Raw genomic sequence first — 23,910 nt, forward strand, 5'->3', positions numbered from 1 at the left:
GCACTGATCCAAGGCAAAGTAAAGAATGCAAAGCAGAAATCAACATTCCCTGTCCTCTACTGTCTTTTTTTTTTTTTTTTTTTTTTGTGCCTGCAACAGATTAAACAGGATTTTACTTAATTTGGCTCTCTTCCTTCTTGAATTTTCCCAGTTGGAAGCTACTCCATCCACAAAGGCTTAAGCTTGTCCTTTAACAATGAACTTATGGTGGAGGCTAACAGCTGACAAAGTAATTTTGCTGGATGAAAGAAATGTCATTTGGTCATATTCTATTAAAGTACTTAAATTGTATATGACGTTGTTTGAAAGACAGGTGAGGAAAGGAAAGACAGACTGCTTTTGTGGCTGGTAAATATCCTTTGTTGAGGAAGTTATTTTATGGACAATAATATTAACATTAACAGGATCTAACCTTGCTATATATAAACAGAAACCCTTCCTCTCTGTCTCCATTTATGAAAACTTCAAAATGCAGAAAGGAGAACTGACACAGATCTGTCATTTCCATGCCCTAACAAAAACAAGCAGTTGTCTGACATCCTATGGCAAACAGTTTAGGACTTGAATCCCTGCATGTATATTTGCATAGGTAATGAGCTAATTTCCTTAGCCAGGGAATGAATAAGCCAGGGCCAAGCCATTTTCCAGGAACACACACAGGGATGAGCCACATGCAGCGCACAGAGTGCTGCCACTACAGCGATCTTCCGTGACTGATCTCTGCTGTCAAATACCACTGAGAGCTTTTGAGCAAACCATAAAAATACAGGCAGCAAGAATTCATCTTCTCCCTCTGATGGACACACCAGCAAAAGGAATTGCTCTCTAGCCCTGCAGTCCCCTCCTGACACTCTTCTCCCTGTGCTCTCTTCCTCCAGAGCAGCCGCACACGCATGAGCACGCATCAGCAGCAGGCAAGGGATGAGACAGCATTTTCCAGATCTAAATCCCAGTGCCTAATGAGAAGTTATCCCCTTGCTGTGCAGCTATCAACAAAACTGTCTTCCCAGACATAAAATCTTTTCAGTTATCCAGTCTGCTTCAGAGATTGGGAACTGGGATATAAGAATCTAAAGCAATGCCTGCTTTCCATCTTTTTTGGCTTTTTAAACATTTTTTCAAGGGTGTTTCTTTTATTTTTTTTCCTTTTAAATACACAGATTTATAATTTAAGTCTATAATTAAGAGCTTTACAGAGTAGGCAGTGAATCTGGAAAGACAGAAAATAAACAAACAAATTTATCAGATTCTATTTAGTGAAAACTGAATTTCTAAGGGCTGTTCCTCCAGAGACACGCTGACTGGAACAGCCAGAGTGTTTTCTTCCCAAGTACAGCCAAGCCATTTATCAGACAGGCCATTGATCAAACACATTGTTTGGCACTGTTTACTCCAAGCTTGCCCACCTCCCACCCATCTGCAGCTGCAGGGCTCTGACCCTAAACAAAAGGAAAGGGGCCAAGATGAGATTTTGTACCTTAAGCAGATTTCCCAGGAGATGGTGCTGGTATCTGATGACTTGGTTGTGGAATTGCAAACAGGACACTGAATTCTTAGGGAGGGCAATATCAGGGGGGTTAAGAGCTGTGTTTAATGGAAGTGGTTAGAATTACCAGACAAGGCAAGAGCACTCCTGACACTTGCTGGAAAGATCCCAGGGCATAAGTGATCGATCCAGTGTAACTGGCAATATCAACTATTTAAAGGCTAGCTTGAAGTCTGAAGAAGTTTGAACAGTTTGAGGAACTGCTTCCTAGAAATACTTGGAGAACAAGCATTTCCATGAATAAGAGCACAGGGGGAAAAAAGTCACTGGTGACTAAGGATGAGGAGTGGAGGAACAGCATCTTTTGGCTAGCTGTTCTTAGAACCACTAAAAGCTTGTGAGAACCACCAGGACATCTCCAAAGATCCCCACACCACTATTAGTATAACAGCCCGTACTGAATGGGTTTTGAGGACACTTTTGGAGTAACACTTCACTATAACACTTCACAATACCACCTTCCAAATAATGTTCCAAACAATCTTTTAAATTGATTTAACTCACCCATGTTTTCATCAGATCAGTGCTACCCAGCTCAGTAAGGTACACCAACACCAAACGAGGCAACTGAAGAGTGACTAAATATCTACTGATGTTGGTGCACAGATGTCTTTCTCATCTAGAAAGTACCTCCTAGAAGACACTCACCTAAAAGCAAGGAGCAGGTTGTTACAGCAAATATATGTCTGTTTTCCCTGGTTCCATGCTGAGGCAACAGCTCACAAAAACAAAAACAAACAAACAAAGCCCACAAAACGTGTATCTCGTTCCTGAGTAGGTACACTCCTCATACCCGTTCCTCCACAGATATAAAAGAAAACTTAGAGCTCATTCTGCCAGCAAATCTGATGTTTTGAACCAACAGTATAACCTGAATGTGTTATTCAGGTACCACAAACTATAACAGCTGTTACACAAAAATCTCAACTACTGTTCAATAAGGAAGTTCCTTTGAAAAATGAATGCCTTTCATACGTTCATGGCAGCATCCTGTGCTATGCCTATCACAAGGAAAGGGACTTCATCCCTTGCTCCATATTTACCATCTTTCATAACCACTACCAAAAAACCATTGTGCTAAATTATTAACCTTCAAATCTGTGCCTGCTGCACACACAGGGCAGCGCCATTACAAAGATACAGAGAACAGGTCCTTGCACCTGGAGGGGTAGCAGATGTTCTGAGCCAGGAGGATGGCAGAGAACCACTGTCCCATCACTTGGGAGGGATCACAACCATGAAGGATGACTTCAACTCCTGCAGCACCAAGTCACTTCTCTGCAAGTCAGGATCTCACTGCAGGTCAGGCTATAACCCTGTTGCTTGTTTTGTCTCATGTTTGCTTCAGTTCCTTCCTGATAATGGTCTTAATATGTAAACAAATATAATGCTTAGGTCACATCCAGTTACTTGTGAGAAAAGCACATTTCTATGTGAAACATGGCACATGAAATATTCACACATTGACATGTGTTACAGCAGGATGCACACAATTTGGAAATAAAAGCAGCAGGAAGGAACAGAGGGAAGTTGCTAAGTTTTTTCAGTCTTCAGTCCAGACCTTGTGATTTCATCTTCCTGGAGAAGTGACTGCTACAGCAAGGACAGGTTTTCCCTTAGAATTAGCAAAATCTCTCCCTGCCTGGCCCCATGCATTGCTGTCACTGCTCTCAGGCAGCAGTGTCTACCACAGGTCAGGAAGGGCACTTCTGTGGTTCTCTATGTTCTTCCATTAAGCATAAAATAGGGGCATCAGGAGAGGGGTGCAAATCCAGCCAGTGATAAAGAGATGCAAATTCACAGCCTCAAATAACAAGGCCGCCTAAAATCCTGGAGAGATTTTTCCTCTATTTTTAGGTGGTATTGGAACAAATCCATAAAAGCTTTACATTTAATGCTCTGCAAGACATACTGAACTTTGGGCTGATCATCTCATCATTCACACTGCAAGATGATCTAGCAGTCCTGCATTCCCACTTCTTTTTTCAGTTGGAGCATCATTCTACTTTACTTTATTCTTTAAAATGCCAGAGCACGTCACCCTGCAAGACAGAAAGAAGAAACACAGTTAATGAAAGCAACAAAACTAAAAGCAGCACCACCAGCAAAGCAAAATCAGTAAGAAAACTACATGCAACCTCCACAGCCTTTTTAAAAAAAATATTATTAGAATGTGGTGGCAGAGGTAGCTCTTGACAGCAGCTCTTGGCTAGTGGCTTTTCCTTTAATGCTAATTCAAAATACAAAAAAAATAATTAGGCCTGACACCCAGTGATGACAACCCAAACAGAAATTCTTAAAAATTAACCTGATCTCTCTGAAGGACAAGTTCATGAAAATATTCCATTTTGATGGGAACAGACTATGATTCACAGAGCTATTTTGCAAAGGTTGAAGAAGAATGGATGATTGTAGGCTCTTTTTTACTGTATATTTGCTCTGAGTCCCTCAATACCCACAATTTGTTCTACATGCCACAAATACCCTGCTGCTAAAGCCAAGGTATTTCAGCCTTTAAACTGTAGGAAAAACTTCCATGTGCAGCACTGGACCAAGCAGATCTGTGACATTTTCTGGCAGTGTAATGAGAGTCTGTTAGAGCACTCAGTATTTTCTTTCTTTTCTCTTCCTTTCCTTTAAGCTAACATCCTTTTCCTGTGCCTGACGGAGAAGGCAGTTGATAAAAGCCGAGTTCCTGTTCACAGATAAGTTTAGAAGGCAGGCAAGCTCAGAAGTTCCTTGAATAAGCTATATTGCTACCACCTCATTTTCCCCCCTGTCAGAGACGTGTGAGCCCCACACAGGAACCAGGCTCACATTGTTCAATAGCCACGGACGTTTCCACAGTGGCTGGGAGGGCCGAGAGCTCTTTCCGCTCTTTGTTACGAATTTTTTTTTAATTTTTCCTTCCTTCTTCCAACTTTCCAGTTAAAGAATATTGCCAGGGCATTTCTGAAGTAATTCAGGCTGAGCTTCAGAAGAAAGAAGAAGAGACAGGTGTAAGTGGGGGGGAAGAAGGCCAGGATGCTGGTGAAGCTTTTGCTGGTCTGTAGCACGGTAGGACTGGCAAGGCTGGTGGAACACGCAGACCATCATGGAGATGGTGATGGTTCCGTGCACAGCTTCAAGCCACGAGTGCATGAGAGCTCTGCACATCCCCAGAGAGCTCCTCTGCCACGCCAAGAAGGTTACTGGGAGACAGAAGGGCTCAGGGAGGATACTGAAGATTACCCTTCAAGTGTGATCTCCTCACATCAGGAAGAGAGAGGGGATTTGGAAGCTGAGAGCCCACGGCCCCGAAACGGGTAAGTACCCAGCATGTGTGTCTTACACATACCAGGAGTGCAATCCTCTCTGATACTTTTATATTCTGTTGATATAGGACTGTTTCATTAGAAGCTTCTCTTTAAAATACATTAGATTTTAGGGGCCAATCTATAGCCAAACAAGAGTGGTTTAAATGCTTTAACTCCACAAACAGAAAGCTGAATTGCCTGTGGAAGATGAAACCACAGATGGGACCAGCTCTTTGCTTAATCTGGGGTTAGGGGTGTGCACACACCCAGCACAGGTGAAGCTTCCCAGTTCTGCCAGAAACCAAAACACTACCTCTGGCAAAGCAGAACTGGAGGAAGTTAATTTACTGACTGTTTCTTATCATGAACCGATGCTGATTATTTCTGCTGAGCATGGCAAACTTTGCCCATTAGCAGAATGTGCCTGCCTGCAGACTTGGGCCTTGGAAATGGAGAGAGAAAGGTAATGGCAGGATGTTAGCAAAATAAAAATAGTGAGGAGTAAATATAACAAAGTAAGGAATAATGAATAAGCATGAAAATTACTACAAATTTCACACCCCCACCCCCTTCCAAAGGTTTCCATGCCAGCAAAAATGAATTTCATTGTAATCTGTAGCAGAAGAGCAGCCATTCTGAGAGTAAAAGGCATGTACTTCACTAGAAATATTCCCAAACCCTATGATTTGTGTAAGTTTTACAGGGCATGTAAGTAGGTCTCTAAATGTTTAAAATAGATGAAAACCAAGCAGGACAGTGAATGAATCTTTTATAGCCTTGATGGATGGGTACAGCAGAGCCCTGTTCAGGAGAGCTGAAACAGCAGCACACTTAGTGCTGTTCACAGCTCAGTGCTTTAGGATGCCCTGGTATTCTTCCCTTTAAATGCTCTTGAGGAAAGGTAAAAAGTGAGATGGAAAGAGACTATAGAACCTTGCTCATGTCATGCTTCCCTTTCATGCAAACTGAAGTATGCAATCTTGTTTCTAATCTCATCTACATGTAAAATTAAGGCCTCCCTTCTGAGTGTAACATGGTGAGTGTATGAAAACCTTGCTATATTTCACAATACACCTTCCCAAAAATCTGTACCTCCCCCTAATAGCCCCAAGGCACTTCCTAAAGCCTGCAAGGCTTCCTGATGGGTAGTGTTTGATAATGATGTGCTCTGTTAACTAACCAACTCCTGGTTAATGCAGTTCAGCCATGGTCAAAGGAAGGAAACAAGGCCCAAGGGGCATTCTGGGCTTCCAAATTACTCTGCAAGGTGATAATCATCTGACTGTGGTTGAAATGCTGAAAACATTCTGAAAACTCCCAGTACTATGAAAATTCAATGCTGTGAAAAGGTCAGCATTACAGGTCAGCAAGATGCTGCAATATACTGTCCTAATCAGGATTTCTTCCTTGGCTCTGTAGCTCTGTTCAGCACCAGCTTGTCTAATTCAGCTCAATACCAGCTATGACTCATCCTAATTTCCTCCCAAGGAGAGAAATACTTCCTTCTTTTATGGAGATAGTTGGATAATGAGTCAAATCATAACATTCTTCCCAATTATAAAGCTATGTGGATGACTACAGACAATTCAAATCCAGCCTGGCAGTAGCTTTAAGGTATTTGCTGTTTTGTAGAGCTGTCACACTTACAGCACACACAAGGCCAGGCAGCTGCTAGGTCTTAGGAAAGAAATTGAAGACTTTGAGAGGAATTATACCTAAAAGTAAAGGGAGAGAGGATAAGTAAGAAGGGACAACACAATTCTTTTTGTAACAACAGAACAAATTCTAAAATGGTTGAAACAACACACCTTCAGAGCATGAAGTCCTCTCGTGCCTGTCAGCTGCTGTGGCTGTATTACCATGCTAGGCACAGTTAAGATGTTGTCATGAATCTGGTATTTCTTCCCTACAAGTGTGACACATTCCCTGGAAAAAAAACCATCATCAAAAAATTTGGTTTATATCTCTCAGGAGGAGAACAATAAGAAAAGCATCAGGAGTTAAATAGGAATTGAGAGATAGAAGGAAAGAAAGACATGCCATAAAAAGGTGTGACAGACATGCCAAAAAAAAGGTCCAGGATGGTGGAGAATAGTTTTCTACCAAAATGATGTCTTACATCTAGTTTGCTTTTGAAATAAAAATACCTTTTTTTGCAGAACTAGGAAACAAACAGTCTATAGTAACTTGGTCTTTGTGACAATGCTTTGACTCTCATTATTAAAAAAAAATAAAAGCAATATGTGTTTTGTTCAAACATTTCTTATTTTCCCTTTGTATTAGGAATAGTGGTAGTTAGAAAATATTCTTACATTTTAAAGAAATGTAGAGCATCATTTTCCATATTGCAGTTATTTGAATAATTGAGACCATCACGACTAAGTACTACAAGGTATTAATCAGAATCCTCTGGTTTCTGTTTCAACATGTGAGATGAAATGACTCATTAGATCCCAGTCAAATACTTGGATATGTTATTTTGCTAATTCGTCTAAGAACAATAAGATTTCTCATGAAAGAGCTTTAAAATATAAATCAGTAAGAAATATCTCAGCTGTTGCTTCTATCTGAACAAACAGAAGAAGCTCTGCATGTTCAACTGGACAGGTGTCTGTATGTGTACAAAATCAAAACTATCAAAGTTTCCAAAGGAAATCAAGTTTTATATTGCCTTTCTCCCCAGCAGCTGTGTGGTTTGACTTCAGCTATTTTATTCTACTGCTGAGGTAAATGGATCCACATGTACCCAAAACTTTCAGCAGAATTAAAAAGGGAAATTAAGGGACCTGTACATCAGGAACAGTCAGGCTCACAACTCAGATTTCATGCACTTAGTGCTGTATTTCATTAAAGAAACCAAGACAAATGAAGCATGAAAAGGCACATGCAGCTCCAACAGCAAAGCCCAAAGCTGCCTGTACCCTCAGTTAGCCTGACCTGTCTGTCAAGCAACACTGTAAACCAGATCCCTTAAGCATTCCAGGCTAAAAATAATCTTAGGAAAAAGCAGAGGTTATTTTTAACCTTCCCCCTCAGTAACAACACTGACAGAGCCAGTTCCCAGGTGGATGGCTCACCCTGTAAGGGAGAAATGGACGGTGGTGCTGGAACGGGAAGGAGCACAGAACTACAGCTGGCTTTCCCATCTATCCAAAGTCTCACAGAACTTCTGCTTCCAGAAGTGTAATCATTGCAAAGTGGCCCCTGGTCTGGTTTTGCCCTGCAGCTGGGCAGGTTCATTTTTCCTTCTTTCTTTTTAATCCACAAACACACAGTGTCATCTCCTGGGATTTTTTTACAACGTTTTTCCATTTTTTTAGCCGCAAAAAAAAAAAAGGAAAAAAAAAGGAAAATGTCTCCAAACTCTACCACCTGACCTATTGAACAGAAAATGCAGAAATCTTCAGCTTAAGTATATCCTTAATTTCACTAATATATTTTGAGTTTTGGACACACAATTCTGTGAAATCACCCTTGATTAGAGGAAGGTTTCCTGATGTCAGCCAGGTGTGTTATCTCTCTCACCTCTTCCTCTCATTCCACACCAAGTAGCCACAAAGAATCAGGTCTATTCTCTCGTGACTACCCAGTATGTCAAAACACGTAACTATCCTCCCAAGTGTACACAAGCAGAGAAAACCCAAATCAAATTATTCTAAGGAAACTCAGTGTTCAATCTTAATAGCTTATTTTTTTTTGTCTGCTTTCACAGGAAGAATCCATTAATTTAATTAAGACCAGTTCCACACTGACTCATTTATTTCTTCAAAACAAGGCAGGGACTTTTGTAGGAAGCTTATGGGGTACTGAAATTTCCCACCAAAGGGGCACAGAATATACACTTGAAATAAAACAGTTTGGATGAAGTGCAGCTAAAAGTGATCTTTAGCCCCTGACATCCTGAAAGCAGTGGAACAGCCATTGAGTGCCCAACAATAGCTTTGGCAGTGCCAAGTGCATCAACAGAAGCAAAGCTTTCCTATCAAAGTTTGGCACTTGGCTCCTTTCAGGACTTCAGGAAATTCTCCAATATTTGGCTGTCATTGAATGGCTCAGCTGCAGGTGGAACAGCTCCCCATTGGCCTGCTTGATGCAAATGACACTGCTCCGTTCCACTCAGTGCAGGAGTTACAGAACCCTCTGTGCCCACGGGATTGATTTGTTTCACAGCTCATTACTGCAAGCTGCAGCAATTAATTTATTCAGTAGATAGCAAGGGAGCTCCTGTTTCAGCATCATAACCACAGAATCACTGTCAGTGCTATCATCACCTGGAGCCAACACCTTCCTGCTTGTGCAGTGATCAGTGGGCAGCCCTGAACAAACCTCCCCTCATGCCCCCCACACAGTCAGGGCAAACCTTGTCACACACTGCCTGCACCCTGAGCACGTGCCAGTGGGAAGCTTGGCTTCCCAAGCAGTTCTGACTCCCTGGCATCAGCACAGGAGTGCCAAAAGGTGGCCACTGGCTGCAATTCTGCTTCCACATGAGGTCTGACAAAGAAGTGATCAGGCTGTACTAGGGGTGAACTTAAGTCTGCAGGAATCAAAGGATAAAATCCAAGTGTAAGCTGCCCTCTCAATGGGCTGTAGAGCTTCCACTGAGGAGGGATAATAGAAATGAGGTAATGGCTGTGGATACTCTTGAAGAGGAAAATCCTCTTGCATTTACTCCTCTGGAATTGTTTGTACAACAGTTGGATTTGCTCAAAATCAGTTCCCAGTCAAGCCTGCTGTTCCTGGAACTCTTCCTCCCAGTTCAGGACTGCACTTGCTCTGAAAGTCCTCACTGCACTATGGTTTTAGGATGTCCTGCAGGACAGCACTACCCCAACTGGTAACAGTCTAACTGCTGGAATACACACTGCATTCAGCCTGGGTTACTCAGGACTCTGGAAGATTTCCAGCACTGCATGGAAACCACATGTTTGAAACTACCATTGCCACTCTTTTCAGTCCAGTTTGTTAAGATGAACTGCAAAGCAATCTGCTCTCACCCCAGTGAAAACCAGGGTGTTTCATGGGATGAGACATGGGGAGATACCAGACCTTGCCTGAAGGGAAGTTCTACTCCCTTTGGGAGTTTTCCTGAGGGAGAGGAGAAATATGAGAGTTTCTGCAGTCTGATTCTAATACAGGGCTGCTGGCTGCCTGGGAAGAGCTGGAGAATTCACTGACAGACCACTAGGCATCACTTGTCTGATAATTATAAACCCAGTGGCACACCATGCTGCTTTGGAGAGCCAATGCCTTCTCCAACAGCTGAACACTTTCTGTATTCCATAAAATAGAAAAAGATACATCTGCCTCAATACTGACATGCACAGTCTTAGTTTAGATAAATTTAAATGAGGTTTATTTCTGTTTATTAAGCCTGCTTTTTCTTGTCAGTGAGAAATTTGCATTGAGGGAAAAACCAACAACAGCTAAAGCCTAATTCTTTTGGCTTCAATTGGTATAAATCAGAAGTAATTCTGTACAACTCAGTGGAAAATCACTTGTTTAAACAGAAATAACAGCCTTCTACTACCTTCCTATAGCACAGTAAGCAGGAATTACTGCTTATCTGGTGCCTTTTTGCTGTATAGGAAAATGTTATGGTCTTGAAAAGTTTTGCACACTGTAGTAGTAGGTGCAGGCATGGCTAGGCAGGAGTTTTCAAAGTAATTATAGACATTGGCTTCCTTGAGAATGGAAACCTGAGGAAACTGACGGTGAAGGACAACTCAGTTGGACCAGTACAGCCAAAGGAATAACAAAACTTATGAAAAACATCCCAACATCCTGAATTCCTGAAGCTTTTGTTCAGGCAAAAATTCCACTGACCTAGGAAACATCTAAAATTAAGCACTGCAGTGCCAATCAAGAGAACATGTAGCAAAGAGAACTAAAGTGTGTCAGTGCCTCACTGAGCTGGGGAGCATTACTCACACTCACTGACACACTGCAATTGTCTGTATGAAGGAAAGGCTACCCCACATTCATCTGAGCAGACTCAATTACTGCAGAGCAGCCATCTAAGCTTTTCTCCTGGATCTGTGGGTTTTATTTTGTTTCCTATGATGTAAGGTGGCCCAGCCAAACCCTAGAATCAGAGAAAGAACTGCCTCCATTTTGCTATGTTTCAATAGATCCCATGTAAGAAAAATAATAATTTTTGGATCAGTTTCTAAACACCTGAAAGATTCAAATAAAAAGAGCCAGAGCTAACCTACATTTGTTGAATCTTATTTAATACAGAATGCTTTGTCATCAGATATATTTAACCTCAGACATAAGAATACAGTTGCCTCAGAATTAGGCAGAAGTGAATAGATGCATGTGAAGACTCTATTTAATAAGATTAATTCATAATTAGAATGAAGTCCAGGGGAGAAAAACAAACCACCCAACAAACAACACCACAGGCTAGCAAAGAAAACTATTAAAACACTTTTTCCTGGTTTAAGAAATCAAGGATTAATTTCTTTGCAATGTGAACCAGGAAAAGCCATTGAACAAATGAAACATTTGCAGCCCTGAATTTGCTAAGGTTCCCTCAAGAGCTGCTCTAACTTTCAGCATTGTGATAAATGTTACTGTTCACCAAATTACAGGGAAGGCTTTTCTGCTCTCCTCACATGAGCAGCTTCTCTCTGTCCCTCTCTCTTCCTGGCAACAGAAGTTTGTACCAAAGAAAACTGCATTAAAGAGAATAAAAGCAGAGGGTGTTAAGTTGGTTACATATTCAGTGAATGAAGCGACATAGTTACAAACAGGAGAATAAATGCAGCAGCAGAACACAAAGCTGCTGTGTTCCAGAAACCAGCTCAAGAAAGAAAGTGCTATTTGTGAAGGAGCAGCTCTTTGAAATTTCACAGCTTGATTCAGAGCCTTTGGAGCCAGAGAAGTCCTGCATGCCTCACTGAACTTTAGATCAAGCCCTTCTCAGTCTTTTACATTGCTGCTCTTAACATTAAAGAATGACGTAGTTTCCCTCAAGGTTAATCCCGTTAAGGAGTATTTTTAGTTACAGATAGCAAGGTTTCCCTAAAGGAAGCATTTGACAAGTTGTGCAAAAAAATACTGCAATAGAAGTTTCATCTTTGGGCACATGCATCTATTTGGCAGCTCATTCCAGGCCTTATCTACTTACTTGAGGAAAGAATAAACTCTGATAAGTTTTATGGAACTCAAAACTTCTGAAAGTTTTTGTGATTAAAACCACAATATGGCATTACACAGCCCTTCAGCGCCACAAATAAACCTTTAAGATCAAGTGAGAGAGAACCAGTGAATATATAGTAAAGAGAACTGAACATGAAGAACTGTGACAAGCATTAAAGGATGTTTTGACTGAGAGTCCATCATATTCCCCTCTTTTCCCCCCATCATCTTATTCATTCTGCAGAACACTAGTCCAAAGCAGGCATCAAGTTGGGATGAACCACTGATTCAATTTCTGCTACAACATAACAGCTTTCTACAATTGGGAAGGTCACCAAGTACCTCCGCCACTTTAACATGTTTTGAAAAGGAATCCTTGTGTTTTCTGTTCTGTTTGTGCAAATCCACCCGTGCAATACAGCAAAAGCACTCACAGTCCCACAGTGCCTCATTCTTGCTCACACAGGTTGATGCATGTGCACATTTGGCTTTGCACTATGTGGCTGACATGACTCCAAGGACTTCGTAGGGAGGATTTGCATATGGTGGGAAAAAAAGAAAACAGCCCAGATGATGATTCACTGGGTGTGGATTGTTTTCATTAGGAAAGAACAAAACCCTGAAGCCAAAGAATCCCGTTTTAAAAGGAGGTTTCCACACTGAATGCAGACTCCAGCCTGGATCTGGCAGGCATCCTGCTGGCAGGGGCAGGGATCCTGCACCTAGCAACGACACCAGCCAGCTCCAGCACCAGTGCCTGGGCACTTCACTTCCCCAGGAAAAAGCAGAGAGGAGTTGAAGGGGGAGAGCTTCTTCCAGCTATGCCTTGCCAAGTGCATGAGACAGGACAGCCCAAAACCAAGCACAAACCAGATCCCTGTTTTAGTTATTTAACTGACACCAATACCAGAAAAGTGCTACAGCTGTTAAAGCCTGGAAACAGTAAACCTGGTAAACTTAGACATACCTTGGAGGCAGATGTCACCAGAGCACGTGTGCTGGTCTGCTGGATTTTACTGAGTGGTTTTATACTCTGACACAAGCAGTGTTTGACTCTGGAAGAGTAATCACTAAAAATTTGAGGATTTGTCTTCCAGTTCAGTCCTGTAAGAATCAAGACACCCATTGATCATGGGTACAAAATTTCCCCCAGTCACTTGTAAATGCCTCAAAGCTACAACTCAGGCAAGTTGTTTTGGCTGGAAATCACAACAAAGGCAGCAGCCTCCTTTCCTGTCCTGCTTTCCCAGCACTGCAGCCTTTGCCAGATTCCTGCCCTTGCTTCTAACAGATGAAGAGTTTTGCTTGCATGAGTACTTGCTGAAATCTTAATCACATTGTCCTTAAGAAACAGGGGAACAAAACAGGCTATGGCCCAGCAAGCCTGGTGAACTGTTCCCAGCTAGCCCAGGCTGTCTGCCCTTCCATCCTGATGTTTTCAGCTTCCTTCCCTTCTCCTGGCTGCTACAGTGCCAGCTTCTGCTTTCGTGCAGGACTCGGTTCCCCATTGTTACACCAACTCCCTGAGAGAGGCAAACCTTTTCCATATATGCTGATAGTTGGAGATTTGGTTCCTGTATTCCCATTTAAAAATACACTGCCTAAAGTTCAGCTGTTTCCATTAGAGTTATTACTCGTCACTTCCTGCCCCTTCTGGTCTTGGATTTAACCATCAAACTTCAGCCAACATTCCACTGCCAAGTCTTGACTTTAAAGGAAGAAGCTCACCTACACTTGGGGATTAATAGGTGCCTATGTAATTCTGACCTGGAAAATGAATCAGACTATTAAAACTCACTTGTCCTTGCTAGAAACATAAAACTAAAACAACCCTTTCCCCCCCAAAATTATTTTCCTGCAGATGATGGGAGAAATTGAAGCTAGCCTACTTCATAAAATCCAATCACTTACTATATTATGTTGAAGAAGTAATACTTAGGAAGATATTATTAGTGGAGTTAATGTTGGATTAAGTTTTCAGAGGCAGTCTGCCTCAACCTGATGAGTCAGTCATATGGCATCTGAAATGGCAACATGCCTAGAAAGGCCATTTGACATTTAAAGTGACATTAACCCACAGGTTATCATGGGCTGGAAATTTCTCCTGCAAAATGAAAGGACTGGAAATGGAACTAATGCATCAAAGTTCAGACAATCAGCCCTTTTGTAACAAATACAGATAAACATCTCAAATGAAAACAAATGAACTGGGAGTGGAGGGAGAAGGTAGAGAGCATTTTCCACTTTCCTCATCATACAGCGGGGAAAAAATGCTAAAGTAAAAATAAAGGCCTTTCTGCATTTCACTTTTTCTTGGCACTGTTACAGCCAGAGAGACTTAGAAATCTACTTCAAACTCTTTTCCCACGTTTTTCCTCCTCTAGGAACTGGTGCTCCTTCACGCAGTCCCGCCTGGTCACATACATAGAAGCCTGCATGAAGGAGAAGTACATTGTCAACTCCCAACAGCCCTGCCCCAATGGAACCCCAGACTGCCAGAAGATCATGTGAGTGTCCTAAACAAAACCAGTGAGGAAAACAGTATTTTCTCTGAAGTATCTAAAAGATGTTTTCAACAGTACTGAAGCCTCAACATTATTTCTAGGAGGGTTTAAAACAAATTTCTATCTTCCTTGGTAACTGTTTTGGAATAATATGTTTAATAATAAAATGGTCTTCACACCTCATCAGAATACTACAGCATTCAGGATCAGTCCAAACTTGATTGCAAAGGAATCTATTACAACGAATCTAATGCCCAGACTCTTCCTCTCCAGGTACAGGACAGCCCTGAAGCCAGTCTACCAAGTGAAACAGAAGATTCTGAAGTCTTTGCAGTGGAAATGCTGCCCTGGATTTATTGGCAAGGACTGTGAACAGCGTGGTAAGCAAAGCTGGAGAGCAAGTATAGGAATGGATGACTAAATGCCAGGCACAATGGCAAGAAATGAATCTGCCTAAATTTTCTATTTCTACTTTTTTTAGAATTGATGCCTTGTGTTTTCAGTCTGCTATGTCCCAAATCACTGATACTTTGAGACAAGAGCAGTCATAATTAGCTGTAATTAATAGCTAAATAGCATTAGCTACTTATTCTTCTCTTAATAGCACCTTTGTATGGAGAAAGGTATTAATTTGCTGGAAAGCCTGTCAGATGTCCATCTTAGACAAGTCCATCTAGGAATGCCTAATTCCAGGTAGAAACTGGTGACATCAGAAAGCAACACCAGTGTGTGAAATGCCCCTATGGTCAGTTCACAGGATGAAATCATCTGAGTTGGAAACCACAAGATGTCCAGGTTCAGAGGAGAGGGCAGCCTTCACTCTGCAGTCTGCATTGCTCCTCCCTCTGCTTACCCTGGCTGCAAAGGCACTGGCTCCTCCACAGGGAGCAGCTCTACAGCACAGGCAGGAGCAGTGCCCCGACTGTAACCTCCAGGAAAGCTCCAGGAACAGCCTTTAGAGTGAACTACTGTAACCCATTGCACTGCTGAATAAAGCAGTGGGGGCAGCAGGTTGAGGGAAGGGATTTTGCCCCTCTACTCTGTCCTCCTGAGACTCCACCAGGAGTCCTGCATCCAGCCCTGGGGTCCCCACCTTAAGGACATGGACCTGTTGGAGTGAGTCCAGGAGCACCTCTGCTATGGACACAGGCTGAGAGAGCTGGGGCTGCTCAGCCTGGGGGAGAAAAGGTTCCAATGAGACCTCGCAGCACCCTCCAGTACCTAATGGGGCTACAAGAGAGATGGAGAGGGACTTTTCACAAGGGCATGTAGTGGTAAGACCAGGGGAAATAGCTCCAAACTGAAATAGGGCAGGTTTAGTTTAGGTATTAGGAATAAATACTTTGCTGTGAGGGTGGTGAGGCACTGGAACAGGTCTCCCAAAGAAGCTGTGGGTGCCCCATCTTTGGAAGTGCTCAAAGCCAGGTTGGTCTAGTGGGAGGTTCCCTGCCATGGTGAGGAGGTGGGAACTAGATGGTTTTTAAGGCCCCTTCCAACATAAACCATGCCATGATCTGCGCAGCTGCTAATAGAGAGAGGGGAGACAGTGTGGTTTAAAAACTGAATGGTGGTTAAAAATGGCATTGGCAAGATTTAGCAAATAATACTCAAAAAGCAGAATTTGAACAGATTTAAGAATTTAAATAGATTTAAGAATTTAAATAGAATTAAGGGAATTTAAATGGATAAAAGGTAATTCCCTCTAGCAATTAAGTCAACCATAAAAATAAAGGCAAACATATGTCTGAAAATTCTTCCACAATCTACATCTAACTCACCTAGAGACTCCACTGATAAAAATCTCTGGAGGTTTAGCTTTACTTCACAGATAGCCTTCATCTGTAGTTTGATCTCTTGCTGAACTTCACACATAATGTTGGAAAGATATTACCAAATGCAGTGCAACTATTTTAGCCTCTCTGTTGTTACACTCATTGACCAAAACCAGCTCCTCCATCAATATCTTCTCATTTGTACAGCATCATTCACTGCTGCTGCCACCAGAATGCTCAGGTAACTGTGGAACAAGGAAGAGGAATTTGCAGATCTTTAGATGGGACCCCCAGAAAAGAAAAAAGCCCCTTTTATTTGCAATAGACTAATTTCTTATGAACAAAGCTTGGCATGAGTTAAAAATCCCTACACTATACTGCATAGCATTGCCATGTATGCAATGTTATTTGCCAGTGCAAGGAAAGGAAGTTTTCCAGAGAAGGTGTTCTTTCCTCATGAAACCTGTCTCCATACCTTTTACACAACACATGAAATTCCTGTGTGGTCTTGCTAAACTGCAGTAGTTTCTGCATCTAAAACATTTTCACAGCTGTATCATATCTCAATTGCAGATCCTAATTTTATTCTGGTGCCAGGAACTGAAACTGAAGGACAAGAAGAGGAGTTCTCAAACCACAGTATGTGCTTGAAGTTATTTTGTTTGTTATCCTTTTACCTCTCAGTCACTGATCAGGAGAGAAAGAAAGATTTGAAGCTGTAATTTTAAAGTGATAAGCTATGGACAAACTTTCTAGTGAAAGCATTCTCTGGAAAAGCTTTGAAACAATACATTAATTGACATAAATGAGGGCTTTTGCTATAACACTCTGTGAATGTTCACAACAGAGCATCCCAAAGTTTCAAAGCTGTCTGGTGAACAGTGGATGCCAGCTGGTGCAGAGCCTTACCCCTTTCAGTGGCATGGATGTTAACCCCTTGCTCTGCAGGGGGTTCACAGGACAGCCCACCATGCTCACAAAAATCTACCAGAAAAACAATCCACTGAAAATGCTATTTTAGAACAGCCCCTCAGTGGCTCTGAGATTACAATTACAAGGTACTGTAGATTTTTATCTCAGGCACTCCACCCTACCAGTGTAAGCAGCACGAAGGACCCTCCCTTACCACCTGGGAAGTGGTGTGGCCTGAAGTGTTATTAAGTGCCTTTCAGAAATCAGCTTCAGGGAAGTATTGCACACTTTGAAATCTACAGCTGAGATTCACAAGTATTTATTTAGAAAAACATCAGTTAAAGGGCCCCTCCATGAGTCAGCTCTGACACACACTGTGCTCCTGAATCCTCAGTGGAATGTCTCAATTGCTCTTTCATCCCCTCCTTTCATTCTAGGCTGTTAAACCTTGCCATCCTTTCAGTCAATGGCTTGAAAAGAGTTAGTACTCCAAAACATTTTTATGGCATAGGGAGATTTCTAATTAAGAGCGTTTTATTGCCATCATGGCTGTTGTAGCTGAAGTTCTCTGCAAATATTTGAATATATTAGGTTTCCATCACTGCTGGAAAAAATCCTTGCAGATAAACTGCAATTTAAGGTGCCAGAAATCTAACAGACTCCCTAAATGTCAGTGCAAAATTTTCAGAATGAAAACCAGGCAGGTGTTCTCAGAGGTCTTGCATGAATACCTGTCACCTGGTTGCTGCACCCTGTTGCATGACTTTGTTTTTCTAATCTTGTGACTAGTGTCAACATCAGTGGATTCAAGAGAAATGTTCGAAGTCATTCAAAATCATGAGGCTTTACTGGATGATCTTCAAAGTGATATTCATCAAGCAGCCAGCACCTTAGGTGACTTACAGAGACTATTTGAGAACAACGGTACAAGCATGGTGTTAGAAGTGAACGAGAGCAATTCAGGTGAGAGGTCTGATGCAGAACTATCAGCCCATGACAGGCCCTATGAAACCACACAAATCAGAAAGAAAATGCGAAAGCAAAAATACCCTGATATTTCTTGGTCTGCTGGTTGCTTCTACAGAGAGAAAAAATGGGTGCAATCCCAATAAAAATGAATGAACCAAAGAGTAACTCGAAATGGAAAATTAAGGAAAGGCACTGTTCAGAATATGCTTTAATCACAGAATAAAGAGGCTGCTTGTATTTAAAATTTGTTCACCTTACTGTTTTGCTTCTATGGCTTCTTCTCTTCTCTGGGGATGCAGAGTTTGATTCTGTTCTTTTTCCATACTCATGCTATATACTCTGATGTATGGAATAGCACACTGGTGTTTCATGAAAAAATGAAATATTCCATCTCTGGAACATTGTTTCTGCCATATAAAGGAGAAGGGAAAAAAGAGCTGCTGAATTTAACCTACCATAGGGAGCCACTGGCTTGCAGAAACATTTTCTAATGATTCAGACTATACAGTACTCAGTGAACTTCGAGGCACTCAAGTTTGAACATTAAAGTTAGAAACTGAGCCTTAGTATAATTCTCATACAGTCCAGATACCTCAAGTTATTTACTCCTCACCTGGAATATTCAGCGGTTAAGATGCTGTATAACCTTGTGGGGTTAAAAGCACGAGAAAAAGAACATTATGACACAGTCAAAAAAGGAAGAGCCTACTAAGAACTGTTGAGAAAACGGACAGTTATGGCCACTGGAAAAACCACCTGTCCACAGGTTTCAAAAAACATCATTTTTAAGATATACATGGGGAAGTCAATACAAATCTAAGTTATTTTCTGCACACTCTTAGACACCATGTGCTTCATACTAATCTTGATTTAACAATAGGCTATTTTTGCAATTGTTGAAATTTATCATTAGGTCAGATTCTGGGGAGTAAGACAGCAACTACTATAGAAAAATGAACATTTGAGTTCATTTACCTGTCTAGACTGTGTTCTAAAAGCAGAATTTAAATTTAATTTTTTTTTTCAACTGTATTAACAGATCACCAGGAAAGGCTTCTGCAGCAAGTTTTGTTTCCTCATGTGGAGAATTTTCTAAGGAAACATTTTAACCCAATGTGGGCAAGCTTCAACAAAAGTTTACAGAACCTCTCCAACATAGTAAGAAATCTGTCCTATGATGTGGAAGCCAACAAGAAAAGCATAGAAAGATTCCAAGAAAGCACTGTGCCCAAGAAGGAATTTCAGGAGCTGGGAACTAAATTTGAATCAAAAGTCCAAGAGAACATAGTGAAAGTTGATGAGGCGAAAAGAGATGTAGAGAACAAAGTGCACATGCAGCAGGCTGATATTCACCATAATCTCAGCATGCTCAAGGCAGAGACTGACACAAGACTCAAGAAGCTTCATAAGATACAGCAGTCCCATTTCTTAGCAATGAACAACAGCATAGCAAACATGAAACAAGAGCAAAACCTTCTGGAAAATAAACTGGAAGCTTTGAAAAAAAATTTAACAGAATTCTCTTTACATCATGGTCCCAAAGATGAAAACAGCCAGTTAACCATCAGACATATGAATGAAATGCTGTCAGGACATGCCAAGCAGCTTAAAGAACTTTACATGGAGTCAGATGTGGCCTTTCAGAATATTGCAGTTTTAGAGAGGTGGTTTAAGGAGTTAAAGAAGAACATCTCAAAGTATAGGCCAGAAGATCTTACAATAACTTTGGCTGAGAAATCAGTTATTATGGAAGAAAACAATGCAGCAATGGAAAGGCAGATAGCAGAGCTCAACTACACTCTGTCAAACCTTCAGGAAAACTATTCAGATCTGCTGCGGTACATGGAGGAATGCAATTGCCAGAGAGTATCTGCTGACACTGATGTGCTGGAGGAAGATCCAAGGAATAGCACTTATTCCCTTGCAGATACCCAGCCAAAGGATATGAAGCACTTGGAGTCAGTTTTCAGAGATTTCTTCAAGAGTGAAATTGAAGAGCTCTCCTCAGCTATTCCATCCATCCATCTGTCTCTTAACCTCCGTCAAGAAGAGAACAGACAGCTTCAGTCACAGGTTATGGCTTTTTCAGAAGACATGGGCTTGCTGAAGAAGAAAGATGAAGAAATTCATCGACAAATCAAGTATCTCAACAGCTCTTTTAGCTCTCTTTTGAAAGATGCAATGCGGCATGAAGAAGCACTGGAGGCTCTACTGAGACACGAATTTCTGGACGTCTTTTTTGAAGATGATTTCAGTAGCCTAATACCATCAGTATTTCAGCTGCAAGAATCTCTCAGACACTTTTCAGATAAACTACAAGAACAAAATGTGACTTTAGAATCTCTTAAGAAGAGATTTCATCCCTTGGAGAGAGGTCACCAGAATCATCATGATGCTCACATGCCCCCTAAGCACCCTGAGGAGGAAACACAAACCTCCTCTACTCTACACGAAGCCAGCAGCCAACGCAGCGTCAGAGAACACATGGAACCTAACTATGAGGCTGCCAAGGATGACTCCTTGGAGAGCTCAGCTTACAATGATATCATGACTCTGAAGAATGATATCAAACATCTGAGCCTGGCAGTCAAGAGGCACGAATCCAGAGGTGACATAAGTCTCTGCTGCAATCATACAATAGCAAATGCAATTGAGCCACTCAACGTTTCTGTAGAAAGTCTCTCTGCAGATTTAGCAACCATCAAGCAGAATCTGGAGGAACATCTGGTGACTTTCAAAAAACTATTTGGAAGTAATGAAGAATTAGGTGCCTCTAATATAAGTCTGGATGTTACAAAGATTCAGTCAATGCTGCAGAAAAAAGGGAGAAGGCAACAGAAAGGTCAAGACAAGCAAAGAGACAAGAAAAGATCTGAGAAGCACAGAGAAAATATACAAGCAATAAGTGGAAGAAATACAGTGCAGACAGAATTTGTGGAAAAAGGTGCATTCTTTTCTTTGACTTGCTCATGTACAGGTCTAGCTTCTTTCTAAGCTCTGATGCAAGTTCCACACACAGAGCATATTAGTATTATTTATAAGACCTATCAGGTACCTTGTGGGATGCTGGAGGGAGAAATTCTGACATTACTTACACCCACCCCCTCCACCAGTTTAAATAGAGAAAAAAACCAGTTTGAGTGAGAACCAAGCTGATATTCTACTGTATTTTGGTTAAGGCAAATGAAATTACACCCACTATAGCTGCTAGGAAATTGGTCTTGAACTAATTCAACTTCAGGTCTTCAGAAGACAAATTTTGTTTGTAGATGCTCATGTTAATGCAGTAGCAGTCTTCTCTTTGGAAGCTGATGTGGAATGCTTCTTTTCCCCTGTTACTTTGTTACTTGGCTCTGGAAGGAGTGTACTCAAAGCACCAAATCCTTCTCAAGACAGACAGATGCATTAAGTGAACTGCTATAATTTGCACAAGTGGAACAGGCAGGACTGACCAGAGAGCACATACTCCCTCCCTTACAACCAAGCTTCAGAGACAAGTTTTCAGCTTATATTTCACTAGGGCTGGCCAGTTCCCTTTCCCTGTAAGCATGTGACCATAAGCACCTGGTAATTACAACCACCACAGATTTAACATTGGCTTTTATGATTGCAGCCCTCACTATGGACAAATAACAGAGCAAAAATCAGCCCCTTTAGGCAGCTGTGCTGCAAAACTGTAGTTAAGACTGAATAAACAGAGAACATATTCTTAACCGATTTATTTTTGGGACAGTTAAAAAGTGGTATTTTTTCTCTCTGTGTGGTCCCAGTGTTGTACTTTTCTAAGAGTTCCAGGGAATCATTTGATCTACTCCAGTGCACATAACCATTTCCAGTGCCTAGCTTTGCAAAGCATACAAAAATCAGGCCTGATAGGGATTCACCTTATCTCCCATCCTGATGATCCTGGGGAGAGAAGAGCGCTCACTCACTGCTAAATCCTGTTCCTCTTTCTTTTTCAGACTCATTGGTGGCATTCCATGTGGGATTCTCAGAAAGAAAGGATAAAGAAAAAACTGTGAGGTTTAACGAAACGTACCTCAATTATGGAAACAGCTATTTCTCTGAACATGGCCACTTCAAAGCACCACACAAAGGTGTCTACCTGTTGTTCATCTCTGTGGAGTTCAGCTCAGGACCAGCACTGGGACAACTCTCCTTCAGCCGTGGGTACAAAAGAACTCTCTCAAGCAGTCAGAGGAAAACCCCACATGGAAACACCGTGACTACTTTTGCTATAGCAGAAATGGAGAAGGGGGAGACAGTGTGCTTTGAATTGCTGCACGGCTCTGTAGTGAAGCGAAGCCCACCTGGGACAACTATGGGTGGACTCCTAATATCTAAAACTTGAATAGTGACATTTATGTTCTATTAATCTCCTTCCATAGATGCAATGGATGCATTCACTATTGCTTCATCTGTGATGTATTCAATGCTACTGCATGTGTTTAAACATAGCACTACCCTAGGTTTGTCTTCATGCTTCTTTTCTGGAAGTGTTTGGCTTTTGATTAGTTGCTTATGAGCAGCAATGGGATTTTCTTTCAAGTAAAAAGCTAATGGTTTGGACTCCAGATGTATCAGCACACACACTCCCAAATCCTTCCAATGTGAGGATTGCACATAAATGTTTTGTGGGACTTTCTTCACTTTTAACACAAATTTCTCCCTTCCCTGGGTAAAAGAATATCCTCCCATGACAAATAACCAAAATCAGTGACAAGGAACAGATTTAGGTAGGACTGCACATTCTCATGTTATGTGGATGGTACCTTACAACCCATAAGCCAGGACAATTTTACCTTCTAGTTTTCTGTGGACCAGAGACTATCTTGGAAACTTCACTCCAGTGTTTCAGTCTGTGCACAACAGGAACACTAGAAGAGATCCATCAAACCCAGTAAAATTCACTCTACTGCCAGTATTTGCAAGCAAGATCTCCTAAATGGTCCAGTCTTTGTTTCTTGGCCTGTGATATATGTCAGCAACACTGCAAAAATTTAAAGCATTGTTAAGATGAGTTACATTTACATTTAGAGACTAGGAAAATGTCAACAATATTTTAGAAGCATTGTTGCTTCTAAATAAAATGCAGTTTATTTCTAAAGTTAATCCTGGAGATTTATTTAATGAACTCAGCCCAGAGTTCAGTATTTAGTAAATATTTTAAAACCAAGCAAGCAAAACCAAATTTAAAAGGCAAGCTCATTGGTCTGTTGTCACTGCTGAATATAAAATTGTAATTAGAGTAAATCAAAGAGTAGGCCTTCTGAAATGTAGAGGGCTTTTTATTTCCAAAACTTCAAAATCACCATGCCTGGTCATATCTTAAACTTCTTTCTGTCAAATAAAACTTCCCAAAGACTTTCACTCTAAAGAAGTTCAAGTATTGTGGTATTTTTATCTATCCTAATATCTTACATAGCAATATTAAAACAATTAAATTTGCCAAAATGAAATGCACTTTTGAAATTTTCAGTATTTTTGATGAACATACAAATTCTTACTATGTAAATTGCACCCTTTTAAGGTAGAATTTTTTAACAAATCTATTTTGCTGTTAAGAATTTTTTCCCCACCTACTTGTATTCTAAGCAATACTAACCTCTCATTAATTGTTAAAAACCCCCAACACACCGGTACCAACACACAGTGCACTTAAAGCAACAGTGTGACAAGCAGAAAACAACCTATCCTCTGAAATAAAGCTACAAAGCAATTTCAGCTGACTTGCTCAGAAGATTGTTTTCTCTATCCTGAAAAAT

At 41.2% G+C, this 23,910-nt stretch overlaps 1 protein-coding gene across 3 annotated transcripts; it reads left to right on the plus strand.

Annotated features, from left to right (window-relative positions):
* The first annotated feature begins 4,274 nt into the window (after positions 1-4,274).
* On the plus strand, positions 4,275-23,869 carry MMRN2 (multimerin 2). Of its 3 annotated transcripts, XM_059476797.1 has the most exons (7): positions 4,275-4,851; positions 14,373-14,495; positions 14,766-14,872; positions 16,838-16,903; positions 17,966-18,139; positions 19,185-21,089; positions 22,108-23,869. In XM_059476797.1, exons 1-7 carry the CDS (start codon positions 4,571-4,573, stop codon positions 22,494-22,496), a joined length of 3,045 nt encoding a protein of 1,014 aa, XP_059332780.1. In that variant the 5' UTR covers positions 4,275-4,570; the 3' UTR covers positions 22,497-23,869. The 3 variants fall into 3 exon arrangements, with proteins under 3 accessions (XP_059332780.1, XP_059332781.1, XP_059332782.1); XM_059476798.1 differs by lacking the exon at positions 17,966-18,139; XM_059476799.1 differs by lacking the exons at positions 16,838-16,903; positions 17,966-18,139.
* Positions 23,870-23,910: the final 41 nt, after the last annotated feature.

Source organism: Ammospiza nelsoni, chromosome 8, assembly GCF_027579445.1.
Source record: "Ammospiza nelsoni isolate bAmmNel1 chromosome 8, bAmmNel1.pri, whole genome shotgun sequence".
Lineage (NCBI taxonomy): Eukaryota > Metazoa > Chordata > Aves > Passeriformes > Passerellidae > Ammospiza > Ammospiza nelsoni.